General features: G+C 38.5%; 1 protein-coding gene across 1 annotated transcript in view; it reads right to left on the reverse strand.

The window, feature by feature from the left end:
- Positions 1–6,273, reverse strand: part of RBFOX1 (RNA binding fox-1 homolog 1) — a 1,278,833-nt gene extending 1,272,560 nt beyond the window's left edge. The window contains exon 1 of the mRNA XM_014520084.2: positions 6,225–6,273. Within this exon, the coding sequence (XP_014375570.1) occupies positions 6,225–6,269 (45 nt within the window). The 5' untranslated portion in view covers positions 6,270–6,273. The remainder of the gene's footprint in view (positions 1–6,224) is intronic.
- Between the last annotated feature and the right edge of the window lie 9,131 nt (positions 6,274–15,404).

Below are 15,404 nucleotides of genomic sequence, written 5' to 3' on the forward strand. Positions count from 1 at the left end.
GTTGTTGTTTTATCCTTGGGTATTTCAAGAACGACACTTTCCAAGGAAGAATGGATTATAGTGATCGGCAAAATTCATTACCTCCTCAGATGAAGAACGACTTATAAAGAACAAAGCTAATTTAGGAAGTGATGTATTAACAAAATGTATACTCAGCTAGTTGGACTTGGATTCGAAGTATTACAGCCCCCGGTCAAGTGTCTCAGCTGGAATTAAATGCGGTTTGAAATGAAATCTTATTCTTGGTTAGACAGTTTTGCTTCTTGACAAAGTCAGAAACAATACATTCTGTTAACTGTCAAGATTAATATCGTTTTATTTTAACATGCCTCTGATATGTAAATAAAGCTGTGGCCTTGCCTGACATGGATTAATTAGTTTGGCAAGGAGAGAGGAAGAGCAAACCTGCCACCATTCATTGTACGGAGCTTTCCAAATGATCAAACTTTCTCAAAAGTTAAGTCTCAAAAGGAAAATGTTAAATGATCTTTCAAGATCAATCTAGTATTGCAACATAGTCTAACAGAATATGTGAAGTTTTTTTGTCTTTTCCTATTACGGCCAGTTATTAAACTTTTCCTGAGTACACAGCAGGTACAGCTGTTTAAACCAGCCTGTTCGTTTTGTCCACGCTGTTCATTTATATTCTATTCCATGAGGTCACAAAAACACAAATCAAAAGCCATAACAGAGTTGCAATCAGCAGGATTATGGCAGCACAGAATGAATTGGGCCAGAACAGCAAGATGATTAATGCTTACACACACACACACATCTGGGCAATCAACACACCTAATGCTTATACACAAACATCTGGGTAATCAACAGAAAAAACAAAAAAAGAAAAACACAAGTCCTAATGAGGCTTAGTTTATGCATTATGTTTTTAAAAGCCTGCCTGTATGTGGCAGTGATTCTTCAAAGATACTGTTGCATCACTGTAAATCTGACTAATCACTGGGATGAGGCTTTTCTTGTTGCAGTCTCACGTGAGTGTGCTAATTCCAAGTTATAGGACAATACTTTAAATAAGTAGAAAACAGGGCATGGTGGCACCTTTGAGACTCCTTCAGAAATGCATAAGCTTTTGTATACAACATCCTACTTTAATAGAGGTGTATGGATTTCTGAGCAAGTTAGTCTCTAAGGTGCCATTCTGCCCGCCTTCAGAATAACACAGATAAGTACATCTCTTTAAATAAGCAATAATGACATTCCAAAACTACTTTTTAATTGATAGCAGTATATATTTTCATACTTAGAATGTTTTTGTCTAGAAAAAAAGCACGTTTGAACTATGAGCTGGAAAAATGCTCTGTATCTGTTATAAGTCTGCATTGTACTCTTCCTTACCTAAAACAGGACCAAGCCCCATCTATCTCCTGTTGTGCAAGTGGAAAAGGATTTTTTTTCCCCCAAGAAAAAAAAAAAAATCTATACATCTAAGTTCAGAAAAAAAACAGATACTTTTAATAAATCAATTAATACAGAGTCTCAATTTTAGTTGTATTATAGTGAAAAAAGTTGTATTTAATTTAAAAGCATAACAGGTTAGTCCCTAAACAGAAAATATTTAAAATGTCACACTCCACCATAGTGAGTTGATAGTTTCTGTAAAACCTCTATTTTGAACGAAGACTATATGCCTATTGCAAGTGACCAAGACCTATATCCAAAATCAGTTCGCTTGTTTTCTTCCACTTAGCTTCCCAGTAAACATTTGAGAGAAGGTACAGATGAATATGCAACTTGTGTACTTATGTTAAAGCAAATACGTGTAAGAGTAATATTAGAAAAATAGATCATGTGGCTATGTAGATGTAGAACCTCCATCAGGTTGCTAAACGCTCTTAGAAAGTATTCATAAAGACAATCAAATATTCTCTTTATAACTTAACTGAATCAAAAGCTAAGTAACTAAATGAGAAGCTGCCATGACAAAACAATATTAAGTGCTTTAGATTACCAATGTTTGCATCTGTCCCTACTAAAATACTCCAATAAAAATTGCATAGGCAAATGCAGAGTAAGGGGTTTTTCAATAGATTTTTTTTTTGCAAGCACCTGACAAGAAAGAACACTTTGAAATTTTTATGGAGCTAAAAAAAATTGGAAGCATATTAAGTTGAGGCAGTAAAATTGGGCTTTTTGTCATTTTTAATTGCTTGAATTCATAACCTAGTTTTGCTGAATAAAAACTGGATGTTACCGCTGACTCAAGCAATTTCCACATTTTTAGTACTTTCAAAAAAAGTAAGTTTTTCATGTTATTGGGAACCTAAGTTGGAAGGGGAGGGAAAGGCGCTTAGTAAGTCTTCTTGAAGCAAGAAATTAATTTTTCATACTTTTAACCATTGGAAAACAGTCCTTCCTCAAAAATTAAGTTTCTATGCATGAAATGTATTGTTAACTGTGGAACAAAACTAGTCTCCTATTTTTCCTCAACTTGGTGGAAGAAACCATATCATGCTTTATTTGATGAAACTGAATAGTAAATCACAGCCTATATAATTTAACATGGTTAACTGAAATCAAATGCCGAAAAGGCATTATGAAGATAAATGCAAGGAAAAGAAATACTTACACTCTATACCAATCCCCTGAAGCAAACACAATCTCACACTGTTGAAATTGAAGTTCAAGTCAAATAAAAGTACAGAATGCAAAATGCCTTAGAAGACAGAAGCCTCACTATCTTTTTTATTTTCACCATTGGACTCTTTAAAAAGCCCCAAAAAAAGAAGAGGTGGAGGTTTGGATCAGAGCTTTCCGAGCACAGTACACCACAGTTGAGCAAATATTCCTGGTTACAAAATTTAACTTAACACGCAGGTATTTTGGAAATAAATGCTGAAAACTCCCCTGAATAAAAGAATGTCATTAATAATGCATGCATTTTGCTAACTAAATACATGCCATTTCAAATATCTCATTTCTGCAAAATATAAGCCTTCTCTTTCATCCAAAAGCAATGCAAGGAATACAGAGTTTGGGGGAGGCAAGTTAATTATGAAGCTTTCTTTTTTTTTTATTTTAGAAACGCTAAACTTCTCACCCTATACTAACTGAGTAGGCATGGCATTAATCTTATGTCCAAAAAAACCCCCTTTTAATCATCAATTACCTATATTTTTCGCTTGATTACTGAACTATCTTTAAAGTTGGCCTTTGTAAATACTCCTGACAAGAAACCTTCATCTGTAATGTGTAATTCAAGATCAGACAAAAAGCAAACAACTTGCCTACACTGATTTCTAGATTAAGTGCAGAGTAAGTCCATTCAATGCCTAAAAATGAGAAAAAAATGCCACAATACTTTTTTTTTTAATGTAAGAATAATTAATTCTTCTCAAGTTAGTATACTGTAAAAGTCATCATTTTTTTCACTCAGGCTCTAAGCTGCACTTGTGACCTCTAAATACTAGTGAATAATAGTCATGTTAAAATCTGTTTTTGTTGATTTTGTTTCTGTGGGTATTTTTAAGCCTCAGATATTAGGGTTTCAGGCAAATTTCTAAAAATGGTCCCATCATAAAGCAATGTACTCTATCTTAATACAGAAGGCTGAAAACCTACTTATTCTTTGGCAGTTTTGAGTTTGCTTAAAAAGAATTCAAGCTTAACATCTTAGATATTAAAAAGAAATAGAATGATAACTTTGGAGAAGTAGTTCTTATTTGTGAAAGATTATATATGAATTATATTAGAATCACATTCTTTTCCTATATCTTTCCTAGCAATCATTTAAAAGTAAGACTTGACGATATTTATTTTTTCTTCCCATTTCTGACCACCTGTATGGTTTACAAACTGTTTTTGGAAATTATTAAATCTCACTAAAATATTTACCTGTATTCATTTTAAGATGACAAAAATCAGAGTGTAGACTTCCATTATTTTTTAATTTTGTATTAGTAAAATCAAAAAAGGTTTTAAATTGAATGCATTAATATCTACTTACTTTGTGATAAAAAGGCATTTTTATAGATGAAGTTAAACTGATAAGAATTATGTAGAAAAATGTTAAATACTCCTGCCATAAGAGAACTACAATAATATTTTGACCCATTTAAAGTTAAAAAGGCAGAAAAGAACTCCTCTCTGAAAATAGTAATCCAAATGCTCAAAAGAATTAATTAAGTCATTTCAATCCTTTCAACAATTTGACCAGTTGCAGAAATTTATTCAGGCAAATTGGAACAGGAGAGAAAGTTTTAACCTTAGTTTTTCCAAACCTAGGCATGACATTTAATCTAATTAAATGCTTGCAGATATCAACATATTAGTTGTCAAGAAGGTAATGACAGCATATACATGTTTGTGCATACTGTAAAGGAAATGAAGCAGAAACAGAAGTTACAATGAGCCTATCACATTTCAAAAGCAAGCAATCTGGTGCTATTTTTAACAAAAGAAGATGTTAATCCTTTCATTTTAACCTTTCAATTGATAAAATTATATGTGATGTTTAGACTGACCACAGGTGTACACATTATACAGTACACAGAGGCACCTATAGATTATCAAACAAAGAAGTCCGTTATAGATTCTTTTAAATGATTCCTAAATGAAAGCCATGAAAATTCATAGTAGAAATTGTATTGATGATCAAGTTATAGATTGTTCTATAGCTGTAGATAGGTTTACATCACTTTTCTGAAGTCAATCCTTTCAGGTGTACATCAAAATATTGTTCAAATAATAGTGTAGGAATAGTAATACACATTACAGTAATTAAATAACGTGTTTTTAACAAAATACCAAGGCAGCCAAACTTTATAGAATAGTATCATTTCAGTTCTGGAATAGGTTGGAACCCAATATTTTGAGAAACATTAAAACTATACCAGTATTTAATATAGGTAAAAAATAAATTAGTAACTTTCTCCTTAATATTGGGTACGTTTTAATTACTTCTATAGGACGAATATTGCTGACTATTCATATGGTTGCAGTATATCATTTTATCTATATGAACATTAAAATTAATAAAATACTTGAGAAGACTCTTAAAACGATGGCAAACAATATGACTTTATGGTATCTAAACAGAGAAACTTGCTACCAACCCTTAACTGCATGAACATTCAATACTCAATGTTCCACAACAAAACTGTGCCATGATTTGCTGTACCATAGTGATACTAAGTCTGATAACATACATGATACAGCTGGTACTGGACTCTGGAAGGGATTTCTTTTACATCTTTTTCTCCTGAATAGTTTCACACATAAACATCTTTTGTTAAAAAAAAAAGTTCAGAGTATTCAAATTATTCTTTAACTGAATAAGGGGTTAACCTATAAAGCATTTTTTTTTCAATCCAGGCTTTTATGGCACATTTAATTTTTGAAAATATTTATCTACAGGACATCTTAAATAAAGTTTATTTGTAAGTAAAGATAAAAGTGATTTAAAAAAAAAATATTGTGACATTCAAACCCCCGGTGCCCTGGCATATATACAATTACATGGGAACAACTTTAAAATTATCAGGTAAATAACTGCGCCTGTTCTAACATGACACTGCATTACCAACAAGAAGTATTAAACTACTTAAATATGTAACCAATCTGACCAGGGATGCTGCTAAGCATGTATTAGAAGGCAGTCTTACACCTTAAAAAACCATTCCTAATGAGATTTCTGAAATTTTTCATATAAATGCTAATATATATCCCATCAAAAGAAAGTTAAAGAAGTCTTTGAAGATGAAGTTCACACAAACTTCAGTCTGGCACAAAAGAAGGACAATTAATCCCACCACTTTTTACTTTGTATAATTATTGCCTACGTTCATGTATCTGTAAATACAGACACGCAAATATGTGCATAGATAAACATAAGCACCATCCTTTGGAGAGTTATCCCTTTAAGTTTACATACCATCTACCTTTTATACAAGGAAAACCCATCAGCATGCTTTTAATATTGCTCTTGGTTTTTATTCCATCAATTGCTCAGATCCCTATTCTAATCACATAGACAGAAGCCACATGCAAACACTAACCTCTCCGCATTAATGTTGAGAAGCCACTGAAGGCAGCTACACAATAACAGCAGCCAAACATGTCAATTTGCCCTCCCCCCCTACACCTCCTCCCCACCCCCTTGCATCTCTTTCAGTGGGTTTAATGCCTATGCTCTGCATCATTGGCAAAGGCTGTCTTTACCCGCTTTCCTCTCTCTCCCTTAAATGGTTTAAAACCTTCTTCTGCCTTACCTGAAGGGCATCTCCCACGACTGCAATTAGCTGCCAAGATTTCATTGTCGGCTGCAAAGTGCCTCCTGTTTCCTCACCAGGAGAACACAAGAGAAGTAAGGGAAAACAGCAAACGGCACCCACGTGCTGGCAATATAAATGACTACAGACATCTGTCGTGCTTGCTGTGCGTTTGCTCCGTTCTGCTTTTCTGCCTGCCTCACAATGCTTGTATCAGGTGCTAGATGCACCTATAGCTCACAGCCCCAGGAAAGAACAACATAAAAAAAGCTTACAAAGAAAGAATACAAAAGGGCTACTGATGTGAAGCAAAACCAGAGCTTTCAAGGCTGACTTGGCTAGGATAAGATTATGTATTCCCCACTCTCATCTCCCCCCTCTGAAAGTATTAGATATGCAATACTATTCTAAGCCCCAACCCAGCTTTTTACTAGAGCTATTGCCAGAACTGTGTTGGTCCTACTATCTCTCTCTATTGCACGTGTCCCTTCCTTGTTCTTTCAAGCATTAAATATGTACCACATGACAGAGTAGGGCACCTTGCACAGTCCTTTGAGTTCACACTTGACAACCAATTTTAACTTGCAAGCATGAAATGTCTAAAGGCAGAATGTAAGCACTTCCAATTACTTACGCTATACCTACATTATTTATAATGTCTGTGGGACAGTATTTATGACTTGCAATATGCTGTTCTAGATAGACAGATAGACAGGAGATGTAAAACCATTCTATATTTTTTGTGGGGTTTTTTCTCTCTCGCAATTTCATTGATAGCCTTTGCAGTACGTTCATCCAGTGGAGTCATTTAGTTTTCTTTGTAGATAAGGGCAATGGTAGGCAGACCTACCAAAACTCATATCCGACAAGAAAAGAAAACCAATTACATTTAATAGTCAGTTTAGGGAACTTTAAATGAGATGGGTTCTATTTACATTACAAATAAAAGATTTGGCCTCTTGCTCAAGTTTGGAAGGTTTTATTTATTGATGTATGTATTTATTATCATATATTTTGTTGAAATTATGGCTAACGGTAATGCCAAGGTGCAATTCTAAGCTTGCTAGAAATGACATGACTGTTTCTCCCCTAAATAAAGGAATAGTGTGTGACACTGTCATCGAAACTTAGATATATTTAGGTAGAGAGGCTAACAACCAAGTTGGGAAAGAGAGAATGAAATTATATAATCTACTTGTGTGTAGAAAAATATTTTGTCAAGTGTGTTATTCCTTGATGAGGGAGGAAGAAAGAAAGGAAGGAAGGAGAAAAGAAAAGAAAAGGAGAAAAAGAAAAAAGTTTTCCATGCAAATCTGCACAAATGAAATAATAAAATCTTTTAAAAATGGCTTTTAGGCATTCAGGTATCTAACTACATACTGTAGAATGCATAATAATAGAACTCTGGTAATATTATGGCAAAGTATTCTCAGGCATGTTCAGAGAAAGTGCCTATTTGTGTAAAATATATTAGCATATTGCATAGTTGCACAACTTTTGAAAAATAATGAAGTAGCTAGTAAAGCATCTCTTAACATTTATCATAGTTCCAGATGAAAAGGGTGATTGTGTGTGAGTATATGCAGACCAAACAGAGAATTTGCATTCTTTTTTTTTTCAAAGAAGTTGGATATACTAAGGAAGGAAAAAATATGTAAAATACAGATAATGATTAGATGCATACATTTACAATTAAGGGTTTTTTGTTTTTGTTTTCTTTTTTAAAGTTATCCATAAAAGTTGTATTCACTTCTTTTCAGGGTGTGTGCTTTCAGGGAAAGCAAATAGAGATAATGTCTATGATGCAATCTCTTTTTTCTTTTTTTTATTTAACATTGCTTTGTAATGTAGTAGTACGTAATAAAAAAGTAGAGAGGCTGCAAGGAATAGTAGACTGAATATTGAACTAATAGCCAAAAACTGTGAACCCAATTCTGACATTGACTTGATATATGGCCTTGACCAAAGTACCCTACTCCTTACTTTCCCCATCTGTAAATTAGAATAATAATACTTACAGTGCCTACTTATCTCCCTGGTTCTCAGGGGGGTTGTGACGATTAATGTCTCTGCAGCACTTTGAAAATGAAGATGTGTATAAGTGCTATATTTGAATGCTATAGTTCACATATTAACTACAGTATTTAAGTTTAAATAATGCCGGAGTTAAAATATTTCATATCTCTAAGCCTACATGTACCATTGATACAATACGTTCTCCTGTCACTCCTCTAGAGAATGTTAAATTTTTTATTTACTTCACCAAAATATTTGGGGAAATGTTTACAATTCTTCTGATTTTTTTAAAATCATTTTTTCTGCCTGCATCAATTTTTGATGTTAAAATCAGAATTACATTAGAAATAATAAAAAACAGCAGTAGTAGACACCTTTTAAGGCTATAAAAATATCATGACCAGAGCAAGGTCATTCAGAGTTAAAGCTCACAAAAAAAACCTACCATAACTCCATCCCGTTGTTTCTAGGCATTGCAGCACATATGGTCATTTAATCAGAGGACCAGCAATGTTGGCAGATGTTACTCGCTGCATTGGGTACTGGTCTTCAGATAGTGCAATACTTTAGTTCAAGTAGTGCAAAATAGTTAAAACAAACTAATTATCCCTCTTGTGACAAACATTTGGAAAAAAATATTAGGCAGGAGACAGCATGGCAATGCATGATACGTACTTCACAAAAGAGTCTTGATTTATTGGCCTAAAGTTCCAACCTTAGCATTATCTTTAGGTGGCTTTATGAAATTTAAAAATAACTGTTCCAAACTACTACTTAATATTGTTATAACTGAAACATTAATTAAGGAAGAAAAAATCCTCTTTCAGTTCGTGCATTTTGGGTATTTGGCAGGTCTTTGTGTATACTGGCTTCCACCATTTCTCGTGTGTAGCCAGTCAGTTTTGCCTACTTTTTATGTTCCTCCTATGCTAGGGGTTGTCAACCAGGGGTGTGCATAGGCAGGCTGGGATGGAGGTAGTTTGACTGGTCCTAGGGGGTATGCATCGGCAGGCTGGGAGGGAGTGCTGCCACCTCTCAGGAGCAGGAGTGGGGCAGGGTGAGGGCAGCAGTGCCCCTCTGTCGGGTGAAGAAGCTCACGTGGCAGCCGCCATCACTACCCACCAGTCCAGTGAGCTTCCCCACCCCACAGAGGGCTGCCAGTGCCCTCACCCCATCCTGATGAAGTTCCCTGCTCCACCCCATCCCTGTTCCTGGGAGGTAGTGGTGTGCCATCCCTACCAGCCTGCATGCTGTCCCTGCCCCATGTCCAGGCATGCGCCACCCACCCTTGCGCCTTTCCCGCCTCCCTGCTTGTGTCCGCCTCCCTGCACCACCTCCTCCCATGCAACTCCATGTCCAGCCACTGGGGCTACTTTGATTAAAAAAGGTTGAAAACCACTGTCCTATGCCATAGAGGAGTAAGCAGGATCTTATCCTACTTCAGTTGTTTATAGTCTAGTAATACCTAAAGTTACCATCCTGAAGTTTCTACAGCCTACATCAGAACTTCTATAAAAACACAAAAAAACTTCTCTCTCCCTGTCATGACCCAAAAGGTATGATTTTGTGTGTGCTTCAGCACCAGAATTATCCCCGCCAAGTTGCAGAGCATCGCACGGGAGTGTTTCCTGTTGCAAAGGAAAACCCCGGTGCAGGGACGAGTTTCCCGCCTTTTCTGCAGCTTCTTTTGCAGAGTGCATTGCTCGAGTTGCAAGAGGAATGCACGGTGCAAAAGAGTTCCCGCCACTGGTATGTAAATTCGTTCCCTGTGATTGACTAGTGTTAAATTATTCACACGTGGCGGCTAGTGATTGGCCTGTTAGCCATATAAAAGGCTTGAGCAGTTTCCGCCCAAGCCGAAGAGGACTCCACATCCATCTCGTGGGGACTCTGGGTACACGGCAGGGCAATAGAAACCCTGTGTGAGATCCAGAGGAGCGTGGCGGCCTGATCCACCGCCCACCTCTTCCCGTCTTCGAGCGCGACTTTTATAAGACGTATCTACGATTTCCATTTTGGTGGCTTGTTCACCCAGAGCATCCGGAGCTCTGCACCGTGGAGCCTAGCAACCTCCACGAGACCGTCTGTGTTGTATGTCTGTAACCGCAACTCAAGCAAGTTTTCCAGCCTACACCGCTGCCATCTCGGTGTAAGTAAACAATCTTTAAAACTACCGATACGCGTCTGTGCCTAATTCCAGCTCGACGGCCTTCCCTCTCCGATCCGGCATGCCTGGGCTGCTGGCCACAGCCCGCGTGCAGTGCGGAAAAGGGCTCGGGTCGCTCCCAGCCCACACACTCCCCACCTCAAACTGCTTAAGCAAATATTCATTTAACTTATTTTGTCCTCTGTGCATACACAATGAAATTTCTAAAACAGCATCAGCTGTACAATGCTATGGACATGTGTCTTAGCCCTTGCATTTCAGTAAAAGTTTTATCGGGTTGCCTAGAGATAACTTATGATTTGTATGAATGCAAAGCATATGACACTCAATGTCCAATTAAAAGTTCTGAAGGCTAAATTATGCTCTTGTTTTTGGAGATTCCAGGGCTAAGTAAAAACAGTCAAAAAGCCGAAGGCTGAATCAAGTTAGTCTTTGCAGGTTAGTATAAGCTACAGAGATTAAACTGAGAAACAATTGGACACACATTCATGATTCAGAAAATGCAGCCATATGCCTGCAATGGCACAGGCCAGAAGACTAAAGGAGCTACAGCATACCTCTCTGGCACATAGCCAGCTACAGCTGTGTGCTCATTTTCTCTTCCTGTTGCCCCAGAGGTCTCTGGGATATACAGTCCAGAATCAGAACAGCAGGACTCTTCAGAGTTGCTTATCAGTTCCTCTTCCTGCTTCAAGGTGCCTCTGGGATTTGTAGTCCATAGTTGCAGACAACAGTAAGTTTCAGTAAGTTTAGCATCAGGGCAATTCTGTACTTAGGGGATGGTAGGTTTAATCCCTCTCCTTGGCCCCAGACCCCAGCTGGTGTTTGCCTGGAGCAGGGTGCAGTCCCCCCTCCCCCCCACCCTTATCTGCTGAAGCAGACAATACAGCCCAGCCCAGCCCAGCCCAGCCCAGGGCTGGAAATCATGCTGGGGGACTGTGATTTAACTTGAACCAGAAAGGGGTCTGGGAGAGAAGTTTCATGAACCGGTTTGATCCAAACCAATTCAGTCTGATACTACTGATACTACATTCAGCCAGGTTTATCTCAAACCAGTTCCAGCCATTTTGAAACTGGTTTATGTGCACTGAGCTTCTGTTCTGTTACAGGTTCAAACCAGTTTCTGATTACTTTAACCAGTTACTGTGTAACTTCTGTCCCTAGCACAGATGTTGGTGTAAGGAACACACCTAAAGTATATGAGAAAATACTTAAAGTAAGCGAGTTCATGGAGGTGCTCGCTCTCTAATGAGCCTTCTGGAATTCTAAGCTCTTAGACTTAACAGGCAACAGGGGGGAAGGGATTTAACAGGCCCACCTAGATACTGAATTCAAGTGGATAAAATCTACGTTTCAAGCTCCATGAACAATTTCTTGGTTTTCCCCTAAAAATAAACCAACAAGGAGTTGAGGTGAGGGCAGAAGATTTGCTTCCCTGCAATACCATAACTGGAAATCTATTATTTTGCTCTGAAGTTGCATTAGAGTACAGAGCACTGTCTATTTACTGTATGAATGACTTCACCGGTGTAGAAGTTCAAGATTTGTTTGCATTGATTTGCTCGGGCTATTTTTATGGAGCAATAGGAAAACAACAGAAAACAAAACAAAAAGCCCCTCCCAAACCAGCTATGTCTCATCTTCACCACACCTCAAGAAGATCTAACATGAACATTTTTAGTTTCTACTACTGGGTTTGCCATGCTATGAATAAAAATGACTTCATGGGTTTAAAAATGAAACCCAAACAAGGTATTTTCAAATAAATGAATCACTGTAAAAATACAACCTACCTTACGTATAATTTTCTAATGCTGCCACTATTATATGTATCATTACAGAAAGCTAAAATTTCTTGTATTAAGTCTCTATGCTAAAGCTATCCATTAAAAAGTAACATCAGAGAAAGAAAATTTAGATTATTTTTTACCAGTTTAGGCTGTAGAAAAATCCTGTCTATAGATTCTGAAATATAATGTAAACCTCCATCTCCATCTAATATTTGAGAATATTTTTTATATGAGAAAGTGAAATACGAGGTTTAATTTGCAATGCATTTACGTATCAAACACATGAGGGCTCTGCACGCCTGACAGACTAGTGCGTAAATGATTTCTTTCTACATGCCATCTAATGATCCAGTAGTATTACAGAAGGTGAGCCTAATGAAGCATATTCAGATGGAAAAGTATCACACGATTTATGATAAGCATGCTGTGGTTATATTCCTAAATGGATTATGGCTGCTGTGTGTGGGTCTAGAGGAGATGACCGACATACTAAGAAACACAACATCAATCATATGTCACAATCTTAACAATGCATTCAGAGCTCAAGGAGACCTATATTTGAGGACTCAGGATTTTAGACTGCCACTAGAAAGAGCACTTTAGAATCAGCCTAAGGTATAACTACTTTAAAAAGGACTATTGAAATGAGTACAAGAAAAGCATCCAAATTTCTCCTGTACCTACTTGTGTTTGAATGTACCAAACAGAGCCTAATCCTATGATCCTATACCCTGAGTAAAATTATTCACAAAATAAAGCATTTCACAGAATCAGGTCCATAGGAAGTAAAGAACAGATTGTTATATAAAAGAATAAAAATGTACATTTTCACCAATTAAAGTTTTTACTATTTTGACCAGGATAGACTGGGTTGGGGCATGGCTTTTTTGCCCCACCTTTTGGGGCAGAGGTGGAAACAATGACTGATCCAGTTGGCTGTGGACTCCATGCCCCTGCCCACATGGCTTGTGGTGGTGTCCTTGGCCCCAGCTGCACCTACACAGGAAAGTTCAGCTTAGGGTTGACCAGCCTCAGGTGCTCTGGAAACACACATGGCAGAGCAATGTAGGGAGCTCTGGGAACTTGGGATGGGGGCAGTTTGCTCTGGAGCCATGCCTGGTACATTGAGGTATGTAGAAAAAACATAAAAGCTATGTCTGTGGCCAAATCATTGAATCTTTCCAAATTGAATTGGAGGCTTTCAATTCGATTCAGAGAGATTAATGGGTCTCCTGATTCTGTTTGGATTCAGAGATTTGGCCGCCGAATTGGGCCAAATTTCTTCCAAATCGAATCAGTGACCAAAGCTTCATGTAGCTCTACTGTCTACTCTCTGGAAATACCAATATGACACTCAGTGGCGCTGGGTTGTAGCCAAGTGAGGGTAAGATACTTCATATATCTGTCTTCAAACTATATGGTTAATTTTTTTTTTCTGTGATTCTTTTCTTTTTTGCAATACATCCCTTTCTTGTTTTGTTAACTTAGGGTATCTATACACATGTTCCAGGGATGCTTCATAAGGACCTCAAATATAGGTCCCTAAATTAGAGTGGCTCTGAGAACCACTTTAATTAAGCGCACACAGTGTCATGTGTATTCAGTATCCCTTTCCTCAAAATGGCGGCAGAGGCACTTTAACTAAAGCTCGTTCGATTAACTTTAGTTAAAGTGCACCTGCCACCATTTTAAATCCTGGGGACACTGAATAATCATGATGCAGAGGATGCTGGAGGGCACTGTCATGAGATCACCGAGTACAGATGTGGGCCTTTGCACCCCGTTGACATTCACTGGCCTTCCTCTCCTCACAGGCCAGCACCAGTCAGCATAATTGGGTCAGTCTTCCCCGCTCTTATCAAACCTACCATGACTTTAATGATTTAATTAAGGAGGGAGGGATAGTGACTCCCCGACCCAGTGTTGACTGGCACTTACCCCAGTGCCAGATCAAAATTTCTGCACAAAGGAAAATAAAGTAAAACAAAACAAAACAAAAAAAACTTGTCGTCCGCACAGTGTTTTTTTCCTCCTGTGCAGGGAACTCGGAGGCAGCCTCTCTCCTCTCCTTGCCTTCACCCCACAAGCACTTGATCACCAGAGCTGCGAGCAAGCAGGGTTTTTTTTTTCTCTGCACTTGCAGTAATTGACATCGCGCCGGCTTATTTGACCACCCACAGCAGCCAATTAACGTGGAAAAAACATCTCTCTCCTGTTTTTTTTTTTCCTTTTTAGGCGTGAGCTCCTCCGAGTTTGCAATACTGAACAGGTCTCTTGTCCTGTTCCCAGGGACTTCAGTTTCAGGCAGGGGATGGGTACCCCACCCTATCTGCCCAAGCCGTCCTCTCCTTCTACACTCTCCCCTCTTGTCTCATCTCCCAGGACTGAAAATATCCCTGGCTACTTAATTAGGCCTATCTGTCTCACCCAGCGAGGTGATAAAGTGAGGCCAGGGTGGACCAGGAGTTCCTGTTGCAGTGTAGTCATGCCATTTCAGCCAAGCAAATTCCCCTGTCTAGGGGCCTGCTCTTGGTAAGTACTCTTAGGCTCTTCACAGGCACTAATTAGCACATTCCAGCAGACTTGATTAATTAGCACGCATTGGAGCAGACATCCGGCATGTATATAGGTGCCCTTAGTGGTGCCTGTGGTAAAGTAAAGTCGTGGTGGATGGGTCGGCTTCGACCTGGAAGGGTGTGGGCAGTGGGGTCCCACAGGGCTCGGTCCTTGGACCGATACTCTTTAATATCTTCATCAGTGACTTGGACGAGGGAGTGAAATGTACTCTGTCCAAGTTTGCAGATGACACAAAGCTATGGGGAGAAGTGGACACACCGGAGGGCAGGGAACAGCTGCAAGCAGACCTGGACAGATTGGACAAGTGGGCAGAAAACAACAGAATGCAGTTCAACAAGGAGAAATGCAAAGTGCTGCACCTAGGGAGGAAAAATGTCCAGCACACCTACAGCCTAGGGAATGACCTGCTGGGTAGCACAGAAGTGGAAAGGGATCTTGGAGTCCTAGTGGACTCCAAGATGAACATGAGTCGGCAATGTGACGAAGCCATCAGAAAAGCCAATGGCACTTTATCGTGCATCAGCAGATGCATGACGAATAAATCCAAGGAGGTGATACTTCCTCTCTATCGGGCGCTGGTCAGACCGCAGTTGGAGTACTGCGTGCAATTCTGGGCACCACACTTCAAGA

The sequence above is a fragment of the Alligator sinensis genome, unplaced genomic scaffold (genome assembly GCF_000455745.1).
Source record: "Alligator sinensis unplaced genomic scaffold, ASM45574v1 scaffold404_1, whole genome shotgun sequence".
NCBI lineage: Eukaryota > Metazoa > Chordata > Crocodylia > Alligatoridae > Alligator > Alligator sinensis.